At 41.8% G+C, this 20,838-nt stretch overlaps 1 protein-coding gene across 1 annotated transcript in view; it reads left to right on the forward strand.

Annotated features, from left to right (window-relative positions):
• The window catches only part of LOC144770056 (ABC-type organic anion transporter ABCA8-like), a 2,854,033-nt gene that overhangs the window by 1,258,496 nt on the left and 1,574,699 nt on the right, over positions 1-20,838 (forward strand). Inside the window, exon 18 of the mRNA XM_078654287.1 lies at positions 11,573-11,692. Coding sequence (XP_078510413.1) covers positions 11,573-11,692 — 120 coding nt within the window. The remainder of the gene's footprint in view (positions 1-11,572; positions 11,693-20,838) is intronic.

Here is a 20,838-nt window from a genome sequence, read left to right on the forward strand (position 1 = left end):
CAATCAGATCTCACGATGAGATGTGTGGTTAGGCTCCGCCCAGATTTATATTTTTTTCCTTTTGATTTTCTCAGGAACTACTGGAGGGGTTTACACCATTTAAGCAAAAGCATGATCTGCGAACCAAACTCTACCTCTCTGCCAAATTTGGTGTAATTCCATTCAGCCGTTCGGGCTGTAGCCGTGTCTAATCGTCCTATGGAAAATAACATGGGGAAAACACGTTTTGGGACCCCCCTTTTTTCTCAGCCCCCACTTGACGAATCCCCCCAAAACTTTCAGGGAAGGAGCGGAGCGGGCCATCTTCTTTGAGAAATTTGCGAAGATTCATCAACCGGCGCCAAAGTTATTCCCAATAGAATGTTGCGGATTTCCTATGGAAACTAGGTCCTAACTATATATACCTACTGGCGACCGCCAGTAGGTAATATATATATATATATATATGTCCAAATCACAGTTTTGCCGACTTCAACTTCCATGCAGGTGATGAGGAAAAGGCACAAACTCCTCTTTCAGATTTGGCAAGATGTTAATGCTCACATTGAATAGCCATTACGCGTTTCGACTGCCACAGCATCCTTGATAGCCTTGATCACATAACGAAATGCGTTTTCCATTGTTTGTTAAGTACCACCCCAACGTGATTCTCGATAAACATGGAAGACATACTATAGAAACACAATTAATGATGTGCAAAATTGGGCAAAACTTGTCATAATAAATAACAACAATACATTGTACTGGCCGGTGCTGCAGTAAAACATTTTTAAAAGAGAATATAAAAGCCACAATAACTATTGATTAAAATGCAAAGAGTCCAAAGACCTGGTACTGGAATGAAATGACATACTATCAGAATAAATGCAAAATTATTCAGTTTTGAGTACCTGGCTGCAAAACATGTCTAAAAATCTTGTTTTTTTAAAAGACTTGTTATTGTAAAATTCAAAGCAAAGCATCGTCTTGAAACACACATGTAGCCTATATTGGTAAAATAGAGCTTGATTTGATAAGATATTAAAATGAGATCATAACAATTCAGTTCTGAGTCTCGGGTAAAATAATCTTTCATAAAATTAATTACCCATTATATCAGCATAAACGCCAAAATATCATATGATAGACTTTTTCTAACATATGTGTTCTAAAACCCCTGACTTAAACAGCTCTTTAACTCATTGAACGACTGCAATGCTGTGTTTACGAAAATGCAGCAAGTTAAGTCATAATAGATTAATGATTATCGAACTCTAAGCAAATATAACCACTTTACTTTATATGAGGCAATGTATTCCTTTCAACAATCTGATAGCCCTATATGTCGTGCAAATAACGCAATTTAAAGTGCAATGTGTTCAATAATAAAGAGCAAATAGTGTCATGACTTAATACAAATATTATATAAGTTAAAAAACACATCTAAAAACACTTCTAATTTGATTACATTTTTTGGGGATTTTTTTCTAAAAGACGTTTTTATATAAAACTATCTGTGTGATCACTGGATGGTATTTGTAAACATGATACAGTGAGGCAGAAACCTACTATTGAAAACACTACCTATTGAGATTGATATAGCAAGACAGTTAAGTTTTCGTCATGTAATGATACTAAAATGGATGAGAACTGTGTCCTTAATGATTTTACAAATAGTAGTGAAGGTCCTCAGTAGTGTTGAGACCATTCGGGGCCTTGCTGTCGAATTCCATTATCATGTGTGTCTCCAGTTTCCTAAGCATGAGCTCTCTATTACCCCCACACGGAAGTACAGGAATAGCAGCTACCACGTAATATCTCAAACAGCTAACGTTGTTATTATGTACTGTCTTAAAGTGGCGTGCTACGGGGTAATTGATGTCATTATTGACAATTGCACTGAGGTGCTGCAAAATGCGAGCATGTGCCAGGAGTTTAGTACTCCCTATGTAATTTAAATCACAGGTACATGAGAGAACATATACAGCAAATTCAGTACGGCAAGTAAAATAGCCTCTTATCTCTCTTTGCTGTGGACTAAAAGGAATTGTGTAATGGGTGGTGTTACTACCGAATTTACAAGCCCACATGTAGAACATTTGAAAAAACCCAATTTGGGTTTTGACCATGTCGTTTTAGTAGTCATTTCTGGGCTGTTTCTAACCAGTTTTGTCCTCATCGATTTTGTTCTTCTGAAAGTGAGGGTAGGTGCTGCTGGTAAAGTAGGTGCCAGCACCCCATATGTCAGCAAAATGGGCCAATTTTTTCTTATTATTGCCTTAACTTGCCTCTGTTGTTGACTGTAAGTGGTGATCAACCTCAGTGCACTGAGCTCCTCACTGATTGGCTGGCTAGTCCCCTGGATGACATCACATTTATTTAAAAGGGAATCCCTAGAACGGAGTGTAGCTTTTCGGGTGGCTTCTGTAAGTATTTTTTCGCTATACCCTCTTTATTTGAACCTTTCTAAGGATACCACTGTACTCTTAACGAACTCTGCTTCAGTGCTAGAGATCCTTTTTAGCCTCATAAGTTCACCATATGGGATGCTGGTGATTAGATGTTTTGGATGTGAGCTTGTAGCATGCAGCGTAGAATTGCCTGATGTAGGTTTCCTATGTAGTGTTGTATGCAATTCATTCCCAGCTACATAGACAGTGGTATCCACAAAATCAACACTGACATTATCTGTGTGAGATGTAAATTTTAGATTCATTTCATTGATGTTGATATCTGATATAAACATTTCTGCACTCATGATGTCACCTTTCCATACTATAAAGACATCGCCTATATAGAGGAACCAATTTATTAAATCAGCATCAGCAATATGTTTGTACATCCGATTGTGAGCCTGCTCCTCCCACCAACCTACGTGTAAACACGCATAGCTGGGGGAGAAGCAGGCTCCCATGGCAACTCCTCTGGACTGTCTGTATACTTGTTTGTTAAACATAAAACAATTGTTAAAAAGGCACCATCTGATCAATTCTAATAACATGATGTTATGATTATAACAGTTCAGAAGTCTAGTATCTAAATAATGTTTAACAGCTTCCAGTCCTACTTGATGCTCAATGCTCGTATAGAGTGATTCTATGTCAAGGGTAATGAGTAAGTAACCATCTTTCCAAACCATTTGTTTCAATTTATTAAGGAAACCACCCGTGTCCTTCACATATGTCGGAAGATGCTGCACATGGCTCTGTAGAAAATAATTGACATAAAGACTGTTGTCTTCACACGTTACACCGATCCCCGAAATGATGGGTCTGCCTGGTACAGGTTCAGTTTTCTGGTGTATCTTAGGAATCAGATAAAAATTGGGCATCACAGGGAATTCCTTATACATAAATAAATGTTCCTGATTGGATCTTAGACCCTGTCGCTTGTAGCTCATCAACATTTTCTTAAGTGCATCTTTAGTTTTGTTGTATTCCACCATAGATGATTTTACATAGCATGTCTTGTCATTCAACTGGCGAAATGCTTCCTTCATATAATCTTTGCGGGGCCAAATCACCAAGTTCCCACCTTTGTCAGATTTATTGACTATGATTTCCTGATTGTTTTTGAGTTTAGCAATGAGATTAGCATATTCCTTATCACGAAATTTCATTTTATTCTTTTTCTTCACATGATTGACTTTGTTGTATAAAACTTTGAGATCTTCAGTTGCTCTTTCGTGAAAAATGTCGATAACATCCTTAGGCATCATTGGACAAAAGGTGGATTTGTTTTTAAAGGGACTTATGCCAGCACTTGATTCAATGAGACTTAGTGTGTCGATTCTTTCTTGTGTAGAAGCCAGCGCCATATTGATGTCTGAGTTGTTGAGATCATTAACCCTTAGTTCATGCATTGTAGCAAGCATGCCTGCATCAAACGCTTGAAGATTTATTGGAGTGCCCTCCATGCAAATGACATAGCTCTCTCTGTTATTATGCTGCGTACTGCTCTCTTTGATAGTGAAGATTTTTCTCAGTTTAAGTTTCCTTATGTAAGGGAATATGTCAACTCTAGTTTTGCTGTAACTAAAATTGCTCTCCGGGCAAAACGAAAGTCCTAGAGCCAGCAGTTGTTTCTCTGCTCTACTCAGATTCACCGGAGACAGGTTAATGATGGTATTGTCCTCTAGCGCCTGCGCCACTGTCCTCTTTTCTGTTTTGCTCCTTCTGAGCTTGAGCCTGGCTTTGCACATTTGGTATCTTCTTGTCCGAATTGTTTCCGTGGATTGAGCAGGCTCAGAGTTTGCCGCAGATCGTATGGTAAAAAATTCAGTTCTTTCCCCGGCTTCAGTTTACTCCTTTCGACATTGTTGTAGCGGGCAGTGCTTCTTTCTTCTTCTGTTTCACTTTCACTGGATAGTATATATGTATATGTACCAAAAGATGCCCAGAAGCTTGAGGCCGCACAACGTAGCAGGTAAGATAACAATCTTTTATTGGAACATGCTGGCAGCTTCACATACCGTTGTAAGTCCTTGGCCTGACACGTTTCAAAGCCGTTATCGCTTCTCCTCATAGGCCGTTACAGCGGAAGGTAATTGACAGCTGAACCACGACTCCCCTGCGCTTTTGATTTAATTATTGGCTTCCAGAGTGCCTACTATATAGTACTCTTATTTTATGATGCATGCTGGGATTCGTAGTTGCAATTAAGCCCATTTGTGTACCCTCCAGTGGGTCCTGTCCTCTGCACATACTTTAGGACTCAGTGTTTTGGCCCTCCATTGAGCGTGGATGAGATTTTGCCGGCATACAATCAGGTCCACTGCTGCCCTCGTACAAGAGGGGCTGTTGCCCCCTCATGGCCACTCCAAAGGTTGGGAATAGTGCGACTCTTCTGCGGCCTGCAGCCGCCGCATAACATGCACCAAAAGATGCCCAGAAGCTTGAGGCCGCACAACATTGCAGGTATGATAACAATCTTTTATTGGCACATGCTGGCAGCTTCACATCCCATTGTAAGTCCTTGGCCTGACCCGCTTCAAAGCCGTAATCGCTTCTCCCCAGAGGCCGTGACAGCAGAAGGTAATTGACGGCTGAACCACGGCTCCCCTGCACGTTTAATTTAATTATTATCTTCCAGTGCGCCTACTAGATAGTACTTGTATTTTATGATGCACGCTGGGATTCGTAGTCGCAATTAAGCCTATTTGTACGCCCCAGTGAGTCCCGTCCGCTGGACATACTTTAGGACTCCGTTTTTTGGCCCTGCATTGAGCCTGGATGAGATTTTGGCCGCGTTCAATCAGGTCCACTGCTGCGCTCGTACAAGAGCTAATGTTGCCCCCCTCATGGACGCTCAAATGGCTGTGTGCATATATATATATATATATATATATCTAGGAATCACTGCGTGGGTTTTTAGAAACTTGTATTGGTGTGTCAATGGATTCAAATAAGGTACTCTGTATTTTACAGTGAGTGATGAAAGATTATACTAGTGTATGATGAGGTGTATCGCCACGTGGATGATGTCATCAGTGATGTCATTTGAGATGTCATCAGTGATGTCACTGACCATGTCTTGAATGATGTAATATGTGACATCATCAGCAGTAGATTGTGGGCGCGCGAGATACAGTTAGTACAACTAACTATATGGGAGAAATTTCAATGGTTTTGTACAAGTGAAATGTCCAGCTAACTATAACACCCCTAAAACCTACAGTTTTTTCAGTGAATTTCTAAGGTTTTTTAAATGCTAATTCCTAACTATGTCAGGCCTGAAACCTTTGGTTTTTTCAGTGAATTTCGAAGGTTTTGTAAATGACATTTTTTAAATGTATTAATTGTTATATTTTTTTATACTGATTTACTATATTTTTTAAACTATTTATTTTTAGATATTTTATTTTTTTAATTACATTGTAATTACATTATACATTACATTACAAAATATACTTTCTCAGAATGAATTACTTTAGTTTAAATACTTTGCAAATAGGCAATAGACTTTTAAGTACAGTAGATACAGTTGTTGCAATGGGCAACACAATTTCAAACACAGAGCAACATTGGCCTCAATGTGTTTTTCTAGTTAAATGCAATTAGTTACTTTATGGATTACTTTTCTAACCACAGGACTGGATCGTAAATTCAGTCCTCGGACACCTCCTGTAAACGGTTGAGTAAAACTGTTTTAGTTACAGTAGTGATTTTTAAGGAATATTATTGTATTTTAAAAGTTGACAGAATTTTTTTCACATAGAATCACCAATGTTATCCTACGGGAGGAAATTCACTTAGCAGGTAAGTAGTGTTATCATTACTTTTTCTTACTCAGTCGTGGATCCTGGTTCCAGCACTGGTGCATCTCCTGTAAACAGTTGAAAGAATGTGTTTAAGTCATACAGGCGTTTTAAAAAAAATATTTTTTGTTTGTGAAAATAGACAGAAACATTTCTGTTGAAAACCAGATAATGGATTCCTATGGTAGGAAATTCAAGTTACTGGTAAGTATGGTTAGAATTACTTTTCAGGATCAGTACTGGGCTCAAAGATGCAGCACTGAGGTCTCTCCTGATAACAGGTGAGTAAATCAGAATTCAGAGTTCGGCTGATTCTAGAGGAATATTTTAAAGTTCCAAAACTCCACACTTAAAAAAAATTCCAAGTGAAACAAGTCAATGTTAGCCTATGGAAGGGAATTCAAGTTACTGTAAGTATTGTTAGAATTACTTTTCAGGATCAGTAGGGGGCTGAAAAATGCAGCACTAAGGTCTCTCCTGATAACAGGTGAGTAAATCGGAATTCGTAGTTCGGCTGATTTTACAGGAATATTTGTATGTTTCAAAAATAGACACTTAGAAACTGTTCTGGTGAAAACCACACAATAGATTCCTATGGAAGGAAATACACTTTACTGGTAAGTACTCTTAGATTTACTTTTCAGGGTCTGTACTGGGCTCAAAGATGCTGCACTGACGTCTCTCGTGATAACAGGTGAGTAAATCGGAATTCATAATTCCGCTGATTTTAGAGGAATATTGAGCTCAATAGTGAAGGAAGGGGGCGGGGCCTGAGGTGACATGTGTGCAAACACGCCCTGTGGCGCATTTTAGGTTGGGGAATTAATTCCTCTTCAATCCTGAGGTACCCTGTGAGCAAACTAGCCCACCAGGTACCTCCAGTATGCGCCAGGGAGCTGCGTTGCAGAGAGGTGTTCAGAGGGCACGCCCCCTTTTCACAACACTTTGCAATGCAGCTCCGTGGCGCTTACTGGAGGTACCTGTTGGACTAATTGGCCCCAAGGGGACCTATGGATTGAAGAGGAATTAATTCCCCAACTTAAAACGTGCCACAGGGCATGTTTGCACACATATCACCTCAAGCCCTGCCCCCTACCTTCACCACTGTGCAAACGCGCCCCGTAGCACATTCTAAGTTGGGGGATTAAGTCCCCTTGCATACTGGGGGTCCCTGGGGGCCAAATAGCCCACCAGGAATCTCCAGTATGCGCCAGGGGGCTGCGTTGCAGAGAGGTGTAAAAAGGGGCATTGCCTCATTACACCTCTCTGCAACGCAGCCCCCTGGCGCGTTTGCAGAGGGGAAACTAATTCCCCTTGCATACTGGGGGTCCCTGGGGGCCAACTAGCACACCATGATCCTCCAGTATGTGTCAGGGAGCTGTGTTGCAGAGAGGTGTATTGAGGCCACACCCCTTTCTACACCTCTCTGCAACGCAGCCCCCTGGCGCGTTTGCAGAGGGGAACTAATTCCCCTTGCATACTTGTGGTCCCTGGTGGGCAACTAGCCCATCAGGAACCTCCATTATGCGCCAGGGGGCTGCTTTGCAGAGAGGTGTAATGAGGCCACGCCCCTTTTTACACCTCGCTGCAAGGCAGCCCCCTGGCGCGTTTGCAGAGGGGGAACTAATTCCCCTTGCATATTGGGTGTTCCTGGGGGCCAAATAGCCCACCAGGAACCTCCAGTATGCGTCAGTGGGCTGCATTGCAGAGAGGTGTAATGAGGCCACACCCCTTTTTACAACACTCTGCAAAGCAGCTCTGTGGCGCTTACTGGAGGTACCTGGTGGGCTAGTTGGCCCCCAGGGACCCCCGTATTCAAGGGGAATTACTTCAAATAGAAAATCTGAAGGTGAAAGTTTGGTTATAGAATTTCCTTAAAATAATGTTTTTGTTGGAAGAAGATCATGTGGCAGAGTGTCCTAGAAACTCTTAATATGGCAATGAAAGTGTGGAAGTTTATCTTTAGTGATTAACTCAAACTGCTGTTTCTCTTTCAATACAAATTCGCAGAATTTCGGCCTTTGCGAATGCAAATTTGCTAAATGATATGTATTAAGCAAAATCTGGTGCAAAATAAGGAATCGCTAAATTTGCAATTCCTTATTTTGCAATTGCATTTAAGGAATCGCAAATTTTACGATTCCTTAAATGCAATGTATGTAGCAAAAAAAAATAGCAAAATGCCCTTAAGGAATCGCGTTTGCAGAGTGGTGCAAGGGGAATTAGTTCCCCCTCTACAAATGCGCCAGGGGGCTGCGTTGCAGAGAGGTGTAAAAAGGGGCGTGGCCTCAGAACACCTCTCTGCAACGCAGCCCCCTGGCGCATACTGGAGGTTCCTGGTGGGCTAGTTGGCCCCCAGGGACCCCCAGTATGCAAGGGGAATTAGTTCCCCCTCTGCAAACACTCCAGGGGGCTGCCTTGCTGAGAGGTGTAAAAAGGGGCATGGCCTCATTACACCTCTCTGCAACGCAGTCCCCCGGCGCATACTGGAAGTTGCTGGTGGGCTAGTTGCCCCCCAGGGACCACCAGTATGCAAGGGGAATTAGTTCACCCTCTGCAAACGCGCGAGGGGGCTGTGTTGCAGAGAGGTGTAAAAAGGGGTGTGGCCTCTTTACACGTCTCTGCAAGGCAGCCCCCTGGTGCATATTGGAGGTTCCTGGTGGGCTACTTGGCCCCCAGGGACCCCCAGTATTCAAGGGGAATTATTTCCCCCTCTGCAAATGCGCCAGGGGGCTTGTTTACAGAGTGGTGCCTTATTTTTTGGGGGGGTATCGGCAAGGTACGCGTACCCCGTGATTCTTTCAACAAAAAAAAAATTGGGGGGGCCTTGGGGGTCCTTGTGGGACCCCCTAAGCAGGTCTAGGGGGTCAGGGTATTTCTACCCTGTCCCCTTTTTGCATTTTTTTCGTTTCTTTTTCTGTTTTCTTGTGCCTCGGTTCTACCAGGCACAAGATGGCTGCCAACACTTCCTGGTTTGGAGTGTTGACAGACAACTGACCACCAATCAGCATGCAGCTCGTGCTCAGGAAGGTACGCTTACTGTACAGACTTCTAAAATCTGTGCTTAGATATCGCCCACTTGACAAATCCCCCCCAAACTTTCAGGGAAGGAGCGGGCCATCTTCTTTGACAAATTCGCGAAGATTCATCAACCGGCGCCAAAGTTATACGCAATAGAATGTTGCGGATTTCCTATGGAAACTCGGTCCTAACTATATCTACCTACTGGCGACCGCCAGTAGGTAATATATATTTATATGTATATATGCGCACTATACAGGATGCTGCACTCTAGAGTTGAGTTCAAAGAATTTATTTTGGCAACACTAAACCAACGCAGTTCAGCCCCCCCACAGCTTTATTCATGGTTGGTGAGTCCTTTCTCTCTTGCACTCTATATACCCATGTAGCCTTAATGTGGCATTATGGGCCTCGTAGTGCCATTCAAATTGTAAACTTTATTCACACTATGTACAGACAAGGATTTCCACTATTGTCATTACATTTTCATAATGGGATTCGTGCTTTACCAAAAAGTAGCTCAATATAGTATCATGCAGCCTACCAATTCCATTGTGAGTTATTTGGTTACATGATGTTATAGTACCCTCTGGTTATAATACCCTTATATATCTTTTTTCAGTGTAGTACATATTTTGTAAAGGTATTTCTCAATGTTCCTTAATCAGGGTGTAGTGCCCAGTTACAATATCGTAGACAAATAATTACCACAGTTTCTGTATGCATTTCTCATGCTAATTATACAGGAAGTTCTTATTTCAGTTATCACAGTGATATTCTCTGTCAAAGTTTTTTACTCTAGATGTACAAAAAGTTCCTCATCATTGTTACTCCCCCTTGGGGTCTTTGTTCTGAGTATGATGATGTAACGAGATTCCATTTGACGTAGTTTTCGTATCCTGTCCCCCTAATGCTCATCAGATGTTATTGCATGGATGCCATAATAACTTATCGCCTTCCAATCTCCATTCTGGCATTGTGCCATATGTTTGGCGGTGGCGTACATCATATCTCGGTTTTTTACTGCTCAGATATGTTATAAGATGCATTTTTTCAGCATGCAAATCGTACTTCCAATATATTTCAATCCGCAATTACATTGAGTGATATAAATTGCAAATTGTGTTGTACAGGTGATCCTTTAATGGAGACTTATGAAGTTCCCATTAGGTTCCGTGATTGTTCGCATGTTTCTTCCGATTTTAAATGCTTTGCATGAATTATACTTTTAGAAGCCTTTTTGTTGTTCAATCAGGCAGTTTGTTCCTTGTTTTACTGAAAATGGCTTTTGACCAATAGATCTTTTAGGGATTTGGTTTTCTTGTCTGTCACCACTGGTTTTACCCCAATAGTTGTCCTATATCTGGGTCGCCTGCAATTAGGTACCAATACTTTTTTTATTTCCCTATAATCTTTCCACTTTCCTTGCTGTATGTCGTTACAAATCTTGGTGCTTTCTGTTTCTCTGTTTGTTTCATTTTATTTTTTCGGAATCAACGTTTCCTATCTGGGCCTTTTTTTTAATTCTTTTTTACATTTATTTAGTGTGGTCTCTCTGTATCCTCTTGCTTTAAGTCTATCCATGGTTTCTTTGATTTTGTCTTCTGCATCGTGTGTTTTGGAACAGTTCAGTTTCATCTGCAAAAACTCCCCATAGGGGATGCTATCTATTAGTGGTTTGGGGTGAAATCTTGTCCCATGTTGAATTCTGTTTGTAGCTTTCTTTTTTCTGAAGAGTGTGGAATGTATTTTGTCATCTTCGATGCAGATTAAGGTGTCTAGGAAGGCTGTCTCTTTTTTTTGCTTATGGTGCAGGTAAAAGACAAACCAATTTGATTCTCATTTATTTTTCAAAAGTATTCTTCAAATTCCAGTTCTTTGCCATTCCAGATTAAAAACAGGTCGTCGATATAGCGGACCCACAAAATTATTTTTTTCGAATCTTCCTGATTGTCCGCACTCCGTGCTACTGTTTTCTCCCACCATCCCATTGTGATGGTAGCGTAATCAGGAGATAAAGAAATGCCCATGGCAGTCCCACATTGTCGTTTAAAGAGTTCTTTATTAAAATAGATGTTATTTGTTAGACATAGTTCAATCATTGCGAGTAACATTTACGTGTGTTTTAATACAGTTACTTTTCTCTGTTTAAAGAAGAACTTGCATGCTTCAGGACCAATTTCATGTTTTATAGACGTTTATAAAGATATAAATATATATGTTTGGTAAGTTACTCATGATAAAGGACTTTTTTAAGGACTAATTCTGATATTCGATCTGTCATTTTCATTTAAAGACTCATTTTCTTTCTTGCAGACCTATTTTCTGATCTCGACATTCGTACAGGCCAGGACATTACAACATATGGGGTTTCCATGACAACTTTGGAAGATGTTTTCTTAAAATTGGAGGGAGACCAAGCTATTGAACAAACAGGTAACAGTAGTGCAAGCAATGCAATTTCAGGAATGAGGTGACCTATGTTATAATGTGCAGAAATTAAAATAACATATGATAATGCTCCTCAAAGCAGGATAAGTAGGACCCCTACTAAATACGACAGGTGACCATCACTGTGATGCGGATGGATGATTGGCATTTGTAAGCTAGAAGAATACGTACCCACATATTTGACTCTTTTTTCTTTTAAACAGTGAGTACATGATCTGTTTACGTCAATACCATGTTTGTAGACCCAAAGTGTTGCACTTTTGGCTTTGGCTGTTATTAAAGGTCTTGGATTTGCCTACATTGGACATCTCTATACCTGTCATCACATTACTAAGTGTCAGTTAGACATGTCGGAAACATACTCAAAAATGAAATTCATTTTAAAAATGTTACATTGACCAGGAATAAGACTGACTGATGATAAGGAAAGAATATTTGAAACTGGTGCCCCTTGGCAAGCGCCCTCTGCTATTCTAAAATTACCTGTGTCCAGTCGCTGTGGAGTTTGTAATACTGTTCACACATAAGATGTCAGTATCTGGTTATTTTGGCTACTTTTCTGTTGGAAACTCCACTACAGGCTATGTCAGATAGAGGCTACATTCTTGATATGGTCTTTGGCTGAGCTCCCACAGTGCCGAAGTGGAAGCAAAAACATTGGCAAACAAGTTTTAAAGGTGAACCTCTGTTGGTCTTTGGTAGCTTGAGCTGAACACTGAGACTACTCTGTGATTGCCTCTGAGCAAATAAAACTAACGTTTCCATGATTTTCTTCAAAGCGGTTTAGTTCCAATTCTGTCGAGATTGTGGTAAAAAATATTCCAGAGACCCTTTTAGCTGTAGCTACACATCTCCTCTCTCAAGCAAACTCTCCTAAGGCTGGGCCTGCTCCAGTTACTCCAAAGATAAAGGATAATTTCCACCTACAAGCTTCCATCCACCCTACCTCCCATGCCGGATTTGGATCAACGTTTGTGGCAAAGTCATCTTTTCAAAGCAACTGGGAGCTTTTACCACAATGCGAGGCCTGGATTGGTGTATATTTCCCTCCGCATTGCTGAGTGGGTTCCCTTTTGATCCCCTTCATTTTACCTCCTCTGTCACTAGTAAAGTTAGGAATGAAAAGAAGAGATTAGGTGTGACCGGCAGGAGACGAACCAGCAAAGTTTGTTTCCTCCGGCTAAGCACTATTCTTTAGATTCAGACAAGGTATATTTAATCAGATAAGCTATGTATACACAATATACTAGATCCAAAGCCAATCTTTCCATTCAATGTACCCCACTCAATTTCCTATACACTGCAAATTTGCAGTTTCTGACATTTTACTAATCAAAGCTGACTAATTAAGTTTTTTGTCGGCCACGTTGAACTTTTCAAAGCTACTCGTGCAGCCTTAGCTTTATAGATTTGTAGATGCAGGAGGGGAAAACATCCGCACAACTGTATGTTATGCAACTGCACAAACCCTTTCTGCATATTTAAAGTTGACCAAAGTACCAGTTAAAGTAGCTCAAGGACAGAAACCTTTTTCTAATCCCAAAGAAGCTCTTGGGATTTGGCTCTGTTCAGAGATCAAGTACCAGATTTAAAGAAAATGAGAAAACAGTAATTTATTTACAGGCTCATATTTGGGTCAACACTCATTCACCCACGGATCTTCATAGGGCTTGTATGAGGCTCCGCTAAGATCTCTTGCTGGAAGCCATAAGTAAAGTGGCACACTGGATGTTTTTTAGTTAACATCCCATGTAGTTTTGAGTGCAGAGCACCATCTTGTTTCTCTTCAGCCCCCACTGAGAACATTTCAGATTTGCTTTTGTTAGCGGAAACTATGTATGGTTCTGATGGGGGGATACTTGTGCAATGTTTAATTGTCGGTGCATGTCTCTTCCCTCCCTTTATGGGGTACGTCAGAATCCTTTCATGCTCATTTGTTGAAGTATCAATGTTTGCCACAGAGGCATAAGACAAACACAAAACCAAATGAGCCATTCCCTAATGCTCTCAATTGCACCTTCTATACTGATCAGTTATCCTTCTGTAGTCTATATTATAGTAGAGTTTGGTTATATTCCTGTTACTGAAAGCACCGAGGTATTATTTGCAGCTGCTGTTGGCCTATATTACACTCTGCAGTGCTTTGCTTGCTATACATCCTAGTAAGTTAATGTGCTGCCTGTTGAATAAATATCACCTGACCGCTCTTTCGAGTGAGCTTTCGCCCCCCAAAAGTATTTCAGAAAATATTCGTCGTTCAGACAGGTGTCTAAATACAATTCCTGTGCTTCCTGTCATTAAGTAAAACATGTTGATGCTGGTGCATCACTTTCCCCAGTCCTTCAATTATTTGTGACGGGTTTCCTGGTCATCTGTAACAATTCCTGGATAACACTATTTACTCCTCCTTTCTTGTCCTACTAAACTAGCCTAATCTGCCCCTTTTCTACTTTTCTCAGTAGCAGTCTTACTGTGGTGCAGTGAGATTTAAGGAACAAGGTACTTCAGTTAGTGCATGTTAATGTCAACACAGGTCGAGATTGCAACAGGTTATCTCTAATTGTTTCAGCCGGGCTTCCTTTGCTGTACATCTGGGTAAACTGGCCTCCTGTTGCTTTATTTGTAGTGTTGGATTGTTGTTTTATGCCTGATTCCTCTACCACATCCTCCAATCTCACCTGCCACAATTGAGAGCATTCAGAGGTTTTGGGGATTTGTTTGTCAGTAACAAATATAATAGCTGCATTGCTACAGCATATACGGTTTAGTTGGAGCATCTCCTTCCATTGATCCTTGGTCACTAACTTGAGGGCTTCCTTTTTTTTCAAATCAGGTTATGCGACCTTCCATTAAAACAAACTTTGACTGATCCAGTTTCACCCAGATCCTCATAAACCTTCCTCTTGAACATCTAACCCAGCAGTTCAGTAAAAGTTAAGAGGAACTTACTATGTACCTTTCTTGTTTGACCCTGTTTATGCAGGTTCTCAGCGGAAAGACCCTGCCCCATTCTAATAATCTCAAATGTAGTCTTGAGTTGCCTTACAAACCTCGACTTCTTTGCCATTGACCATTCACTTCCCATAGCCTATCACCATATTGCACCCAGAACCTTTTCCGCCAACCCTCATGCTCTTAATTCACTAACATATCCATTCTTCAACTATTATCTCTAACCTGTGCACTATACTCTTAAAACTAGATGACCCCTCAGCTGGGCATGTAATGCTACTGAGTGGGCTTTATAAGTGGTGTTTATATCAATTGTGCTGGGTTTTTGGGAAGCTATGTCTTCTCTTGTCAACTCTTACATCACCCCAAGTAGATTTTATATTGTCGGCTAAATGTTTTCCAGGTTTACCAGAAGCTAAGCCTTCAGTTTGTTACTGTGTTACGCCTGGGTGGACCTCACAGCCTATGGGTTAAATCCCATGTCCTAGGTTTAGGGAACCATCAGCTTTCCCTGTTTAATCCTAAGCCTTCCTATATGGACTTTATAGCATCTGAGTTAAGTCTATTGTGTGAAGTTTATGGGATTCTGTGTCTTGCATTGGTCACACCTAAGACACCTCTGGAGGGGCATCAGTGCCTCTTGTTTAAATTAATTATGGAAGGGAGTTACTGCATCTTTTGTTCATTGCATCTATAATACTATTTGATTATTCTCATGACCTCAGGCTATCTTTTATGATAGGATGAGAGCCATGCATGTTGCCGGCTTGTGCCTCTGCCACTGCTGGATGGATTTTATATCCTTTGGTTTAAATCTATAGTTTCAGAGGGAAACTGTATGTTTGAGGCATGTGTAGCTTTAGATAAATATGTTCTACATACTCCTGCCATCTAGTATTGGGCTCCAAACTAAAAGTTGTTTTTCTTCAAAGAATTCTTCTTGAGTCATGAGGTACTGTGAATCTTGCTTGCAATGTCCATGGTCATACGCTGTATTGTTAGATTGTTTTGTTTCTGCCATCAGGTTCGGATATGTGCTTCCATGGTCCATATCAACGCCATAGCAGTGTTCTTTTTGGTCCTTGCAGTTCCTCTCCCTCAGTCAGAATTAAATTTGATTAACGGAAGGGAAAGGGGCTCAGACAGGGGAAGCCCCAGCAGGGGCGGAAGTCGACTGAAGAATTCCGTTTCTTTCATGTCAGGTCAGCTCCATAGTTTTGCCTGGGAATTCTCTGGTCTACATTGGCCCCCACCGGGGCATCGCATGTTGGGAACTCTTTCCCTTCCGTCAGTGTGCCCTCACCATACCTTGTCTCTGATTGAACAGGTGCCCTTTCTATACTACCCTTGGTGTTGTGCATAATAACCCTGGGCCAACCTCCTTCAGGTCTGTGATCTTTGCCTCTCACCAGAGCATGACGAGGCCTCCTGCGAAACATGATTTGATTTGATTGATTTGATTTATTTATTTATAAAGCGCACAAATGCCCGGGGCGGCTAGGCACTGAGGTCAGGTGGCCCAGATAAGGTTGCCAATGTGGTTGTCCTGAACATGTTAGTTGGTGAAGAGCCAGGTTTTTAGCGCCTTCCTAAAGTATAGCAGCGAAGGGCTGTTCTTTACAGCGACCAGTAGTAGGTTCCATGTCTTGACTATCCCTAACAGAAAGCTTCTTCCGCCCCTGCATGCTTTCTTGAACCTAGCTGTTTGTAGGAGTTTACTATGTGCAGACCTTATACTTCTCGACGGCACATACCAATTAAAATGAGTCCTCAAAAATTGAGGCCCGGCACCATGTAGTGCTTTGAAGGCTAGGAATTGGGCTTTAAACTTAATCCTCTTGTCCACTTGGAGCCAGTGAAGGGATCTTAGGCTGTGTGAAACAGGCTGGAACCTATGGATATCCAATAGTAATCTGGCTGCTGCATTTTGTAGATGCTGAAACCTTTGTAGATGTTGTGATTAGATCCCCATGTACAGGGCATTACCATAGTTCAACCTGGACAAGGCTAATGCTGTAATCAGTGTTTTTAGGGAGTCTGGCGGGATGAAAGGGTGAACTTTTCTGATCATTTTTAGGATGAACCAAATGGATGAGGTAAGGGTATTGATCTGATGTTCGAATGTCAGCTTGTCTTAAAAAATGAGCCATAGGTTTTTGACCTTCTGCACTGGAGCTGGGAAGTCGCCCAGACTGGAGGGCCACCATCAAGGTGACCATAAAGATGTATTGGAGCCAAGCAGTAAGACCTCTGTCTTTCTGCCATTCAATTTTAGGCAGTTAGACTGCATCCACAGGTTTACCTGCGTCATGCAACTGTTAAAGGGATCAGCTGTCTCATCAATGTTACTTGAAACTGACACCACTAACTGGGTGTCGTCAGCGTTTGAGACCACTGAGAAGCCAAATTTTCTGGTGATTGAGGACATCGGGGTCATATATACATTAAAATACCTGGGGCTCAGAGACGATTCCTGTGGCACACCGCAGGGAAGTACATAGGGCTTGGATGAAAATGTTCCAGATTCTACTGAAAGGGTCCTATTGGAAAGAAAATATGTCAACAACATAAGAGCGGTGTCTCTGACCCCCAGCTCGTATAACATGGTGGCTAATATTTTCTGGTTTACTGAGTCAAAGGTCGCCGATAGATCTAACAAAATCAGGGCGACCTTACCCCCTGTGTCCAATATTGCTCTTAGTTCTTCTGCAGCCATGAGCAGAGCTGTCTGAGTTCCATGTCCCTCTCAGAACCCATATTGTGAGGGATCTAGGAGGTCCCTGGAAGAGATGAATGCAGTGAGCTGAATATTTAGTATTTTCTCCATCACCTTAGCTGGAAAGGGTAGTCTGGAGATGGGTCGATAGCTGCTTGGATCAGCAGAATCAAGACTCGTTTTTCTTTTAAAGTGTAAGAATTGATGCTATTTTCCAAGCATCCGGGAAAGTGCCTGATCGAATTATCTCTTTTAAATACTACACCTAATTGTTCACTAAAAGGTGCAGTAATTTAGGAGGACAAGGGTCCGAAGGGGCCCCAGATTTATAGGATTTTACCACCTGAGTGAGCTGTTCTAATGTAGGGGGGAAGGAGGGAAGCAGATTGGAAGGTGTGGGATGTGAGGCTGCTGTAGTGATATCAGGAATGATATCAACGCAGTCCCTAAAGGATTTGTACACAGTCTCTACTTTATCGCTAAACGACTGTGCCAGTATGTTGCAGAATTCAGCACTGCTTTCTATCCTGGGTAGTTCTGGTAGTTTGGCAAATCTCTTAACTGTTGAGAAGAGCTCCTTGCTAGAGTTTTTTGCCTGTAGGATTTTTGAAGACAAGTAATTTCTTTTTTCTTCCAGTATCAATTTCTTATAGTCTGCTAGTGCTTGTGCATATTCTGTCTTTTCTATGAGGTCGTAGTTTGCTCTCCATAGTCTTTCTACCCTTCTACAGATTTGTTTTTGTGCTTTATGTTAGTCAGAAAACCATGGTTATGATGGATTTTTCCCCCTGGAGAGGAAGGACTTCACTGAAGCTAAAGAATCATCTGCAGTCCTAATCCAAGTGGAAAGCCTATAAGCAGCAGTATTAGTGTTGGTGGCAAGGTCTGGCTTTGTACAGAATAGGGACGATTAGAGGGTGAGGGGGTTGATATTTCCCCAATCCCGACGTATTAACTAAAAGCAGAGGGTTATGAGGTCTCGGGATGTGCTGATCCGTACTTTATGTAAACATTATAACTTAGTAGTCTGACCATGGGATGGGTAACACTTCAGTGACCTTAAAGGATGGATTTGACATGAAAATACCATCTAGATTGTGCCCTGCGACATGGGTATCATGTTCGATGATCTGTGTCAGGGAAAAACTAGCCATGGTATCGACTAGTAAGGCTGTGTCATTGTCCTCCTGTTTTTCTAAGTGATAGTTGAAATCTCCTAGTAATGTGATATCAGATACAGCTATGCTGGATTCTAAAAAAGGGCTAATGGCTTTCAAAAAGGTGGTTCTTGCTCTTGGAGGACTATATAAAAGAAGGCCCTTAAGTGTATCATTTTTGCTTAGTGTGATCTGAAAGGATATTATTTCACAGTCTGGGGAACTTCCAGCTGTGGAACCTGAAACTTGCAACTTGCAAACTCTCTCTAAAGATAATTGCTAGTCCTTCCCCTCGCTTATTTACTCTCTCAGCTCTAACAATCAGCTCTAACAATAGAATCACATGCTGGAATTGCTAAGACAAGGTCCGAATCGGAGGATTCACCCGCCCATGTTTCTCTAACAAATGGCAGGTCGAGTTTATATGAACGCACCATTTCTGAAAATTCTGTGTTGTGTTTTGGTAGTGACCGTGCATTGATCAATATACCCTAGAATACCTTTGTGGTTTCTTATTGTGATTGTTTACGCTGGTGGACAGCAACCTTGACATTAGTAAAGCTCAGGTGCATCCTACATTGGTGGCACTGCCTGGGTTCAATGTGTACATCTATTAGAGGGCAGATAAAGTTTTTGTTTGCCTTATTTATGACAAGTAGATCTTCCCCGGAGTAATTAATAATGAGCCTTGCTTTTTGGTGAAAATGCGCGAGGGTTCTGGCGCTGGGCGCGGCCCAGGCACAGACAGGCGCAGACGGGCTTGCATTTGCATGCCGGCGGCGTGACTGCTGTATGCGTCCGCTGCGCGGGCGCACCTGCATCAGGCTAAATAGGTGGTGCAGTGGAAAAACTAGCCCATGCAACACCCGCAAGTGAGAGAGAAACCAGTGACCAGAAGAACAAATCTTCTGCACAATCAGCACTAGCCTTGGCGGGACAGGACCGAAACCGGGACCCTGTTCTTCCCAGGTAAAACACCCCATATCGTAAACCCTAGCAGTGACAAAAATAGCAATGGGTAAATACTGGTATCGGGATTAGTATCAGAAAATAAATTGCAGCGTGCAGCGAGGTAGATAAATGAGGCAAACGAGCCCAGCGAAGCACACATTAAAACCAGTAAAACAATAAAAGTAGCAAAGATTAGTCACTGTTTAAGAAGTAATTGCCTCAGCAACCTTACCGCTCTTTGACATGAAAGTCCTTGGCATGACAGTCCTTCTGGTCGAAAAAGACTTTGAGACCACTGGGCCCATCTACTCAAGTGGTCATGAAAAAGCGTCAAAAGTACTCCAGTACTCTTCAACAACCAGGATCTTGATGGGGAACATCATTCTTCGGCCGCTGACAAGGAGATTTTCTCACCCAAAGACAGTTCCAGCTCAAACCTCACGAGCAAAGACATCTCTCTCTACACCGCTCCGATCTTGTACCCCAGTGGTGACATTCAGCTGCTCTGGACCCACAGAGGCCAGCTTCTGGGTCACCGCTGCCTTCGGGCCATGGTCGGCACCAACAAAAAATCAAAAGGGGGGAGGAGGAGATATTCTGATCCATTCAGTCTCCTTTGGTTATGTCTATTAATTACGGGGGAAGGACCACTTGTCCTGCGTAACCAGGGTAAGCAGGCGGTGTGTGGTGTCTCACAAATAAAAGACCCTCATGCGCGTGTTTTCTGGGTGTTCATAGCGGTATATGTTGTCTCCCCACTTTTCATACACGTGTGTGCATAATCATAGGGTCAGTATTGATGCAGCCTCCACCAGGAGGTTCTTACCCATGGTTAAAAACAGTAGTGATACAGTGAAGTGGGTGGTGCTCTAAAAGAGGTTATAAAAAACCCGTATAGGCAGAGTTGGGAACTTTATTAATTCTGGATTCGGGTAATCGGCTAAAAGTTGTTGGGATGTACGTTTCCTGAATTGATTAGGAATTCAAACGTGCTCAGAACTGATAATAAAAATGGTCGACATGTTTCATCCTTGGTCGCCTCTGTTGGTCTAGTAGGCTTTCTTCAGGACCAATGGTGCAAGTGAAAAAATGGTGAGATTACAAATGAAACAAATGTAAACTAAATGTGAAAGAGGTAAATTAGACCTGTTTCTTGTAAGGAGGTCACACTGTACCTGTAAGATAAAAACAATAGAGACACACAGGGATCGAGAAAAAAGGGGTAAGGAAGGAGACACACAAAGGAGTACAATAGTACAATTTACAAAATCAATCTGTTGATTTTGTCACAACTAAAAAATGGCAATACTTTACAGCAACCAACACTCTGTGGAAGTTTCAACTCTCTCATGCTC

This window comes from Lissotriton helveticus, chromosome 7 (genome assembly GCF_964261635.1).
Source record: "Lissotriton helveticus chromosome 7, aLisHel1.1, whole genome shotgun sequence".
In the NCBI taxonomy this organism is placed as follows: Eukaryota; Metazoa; Chordata; class Amphibia; order Caudata; family Salamandridae; genus Lissotriton; species Lissotriton helveticus.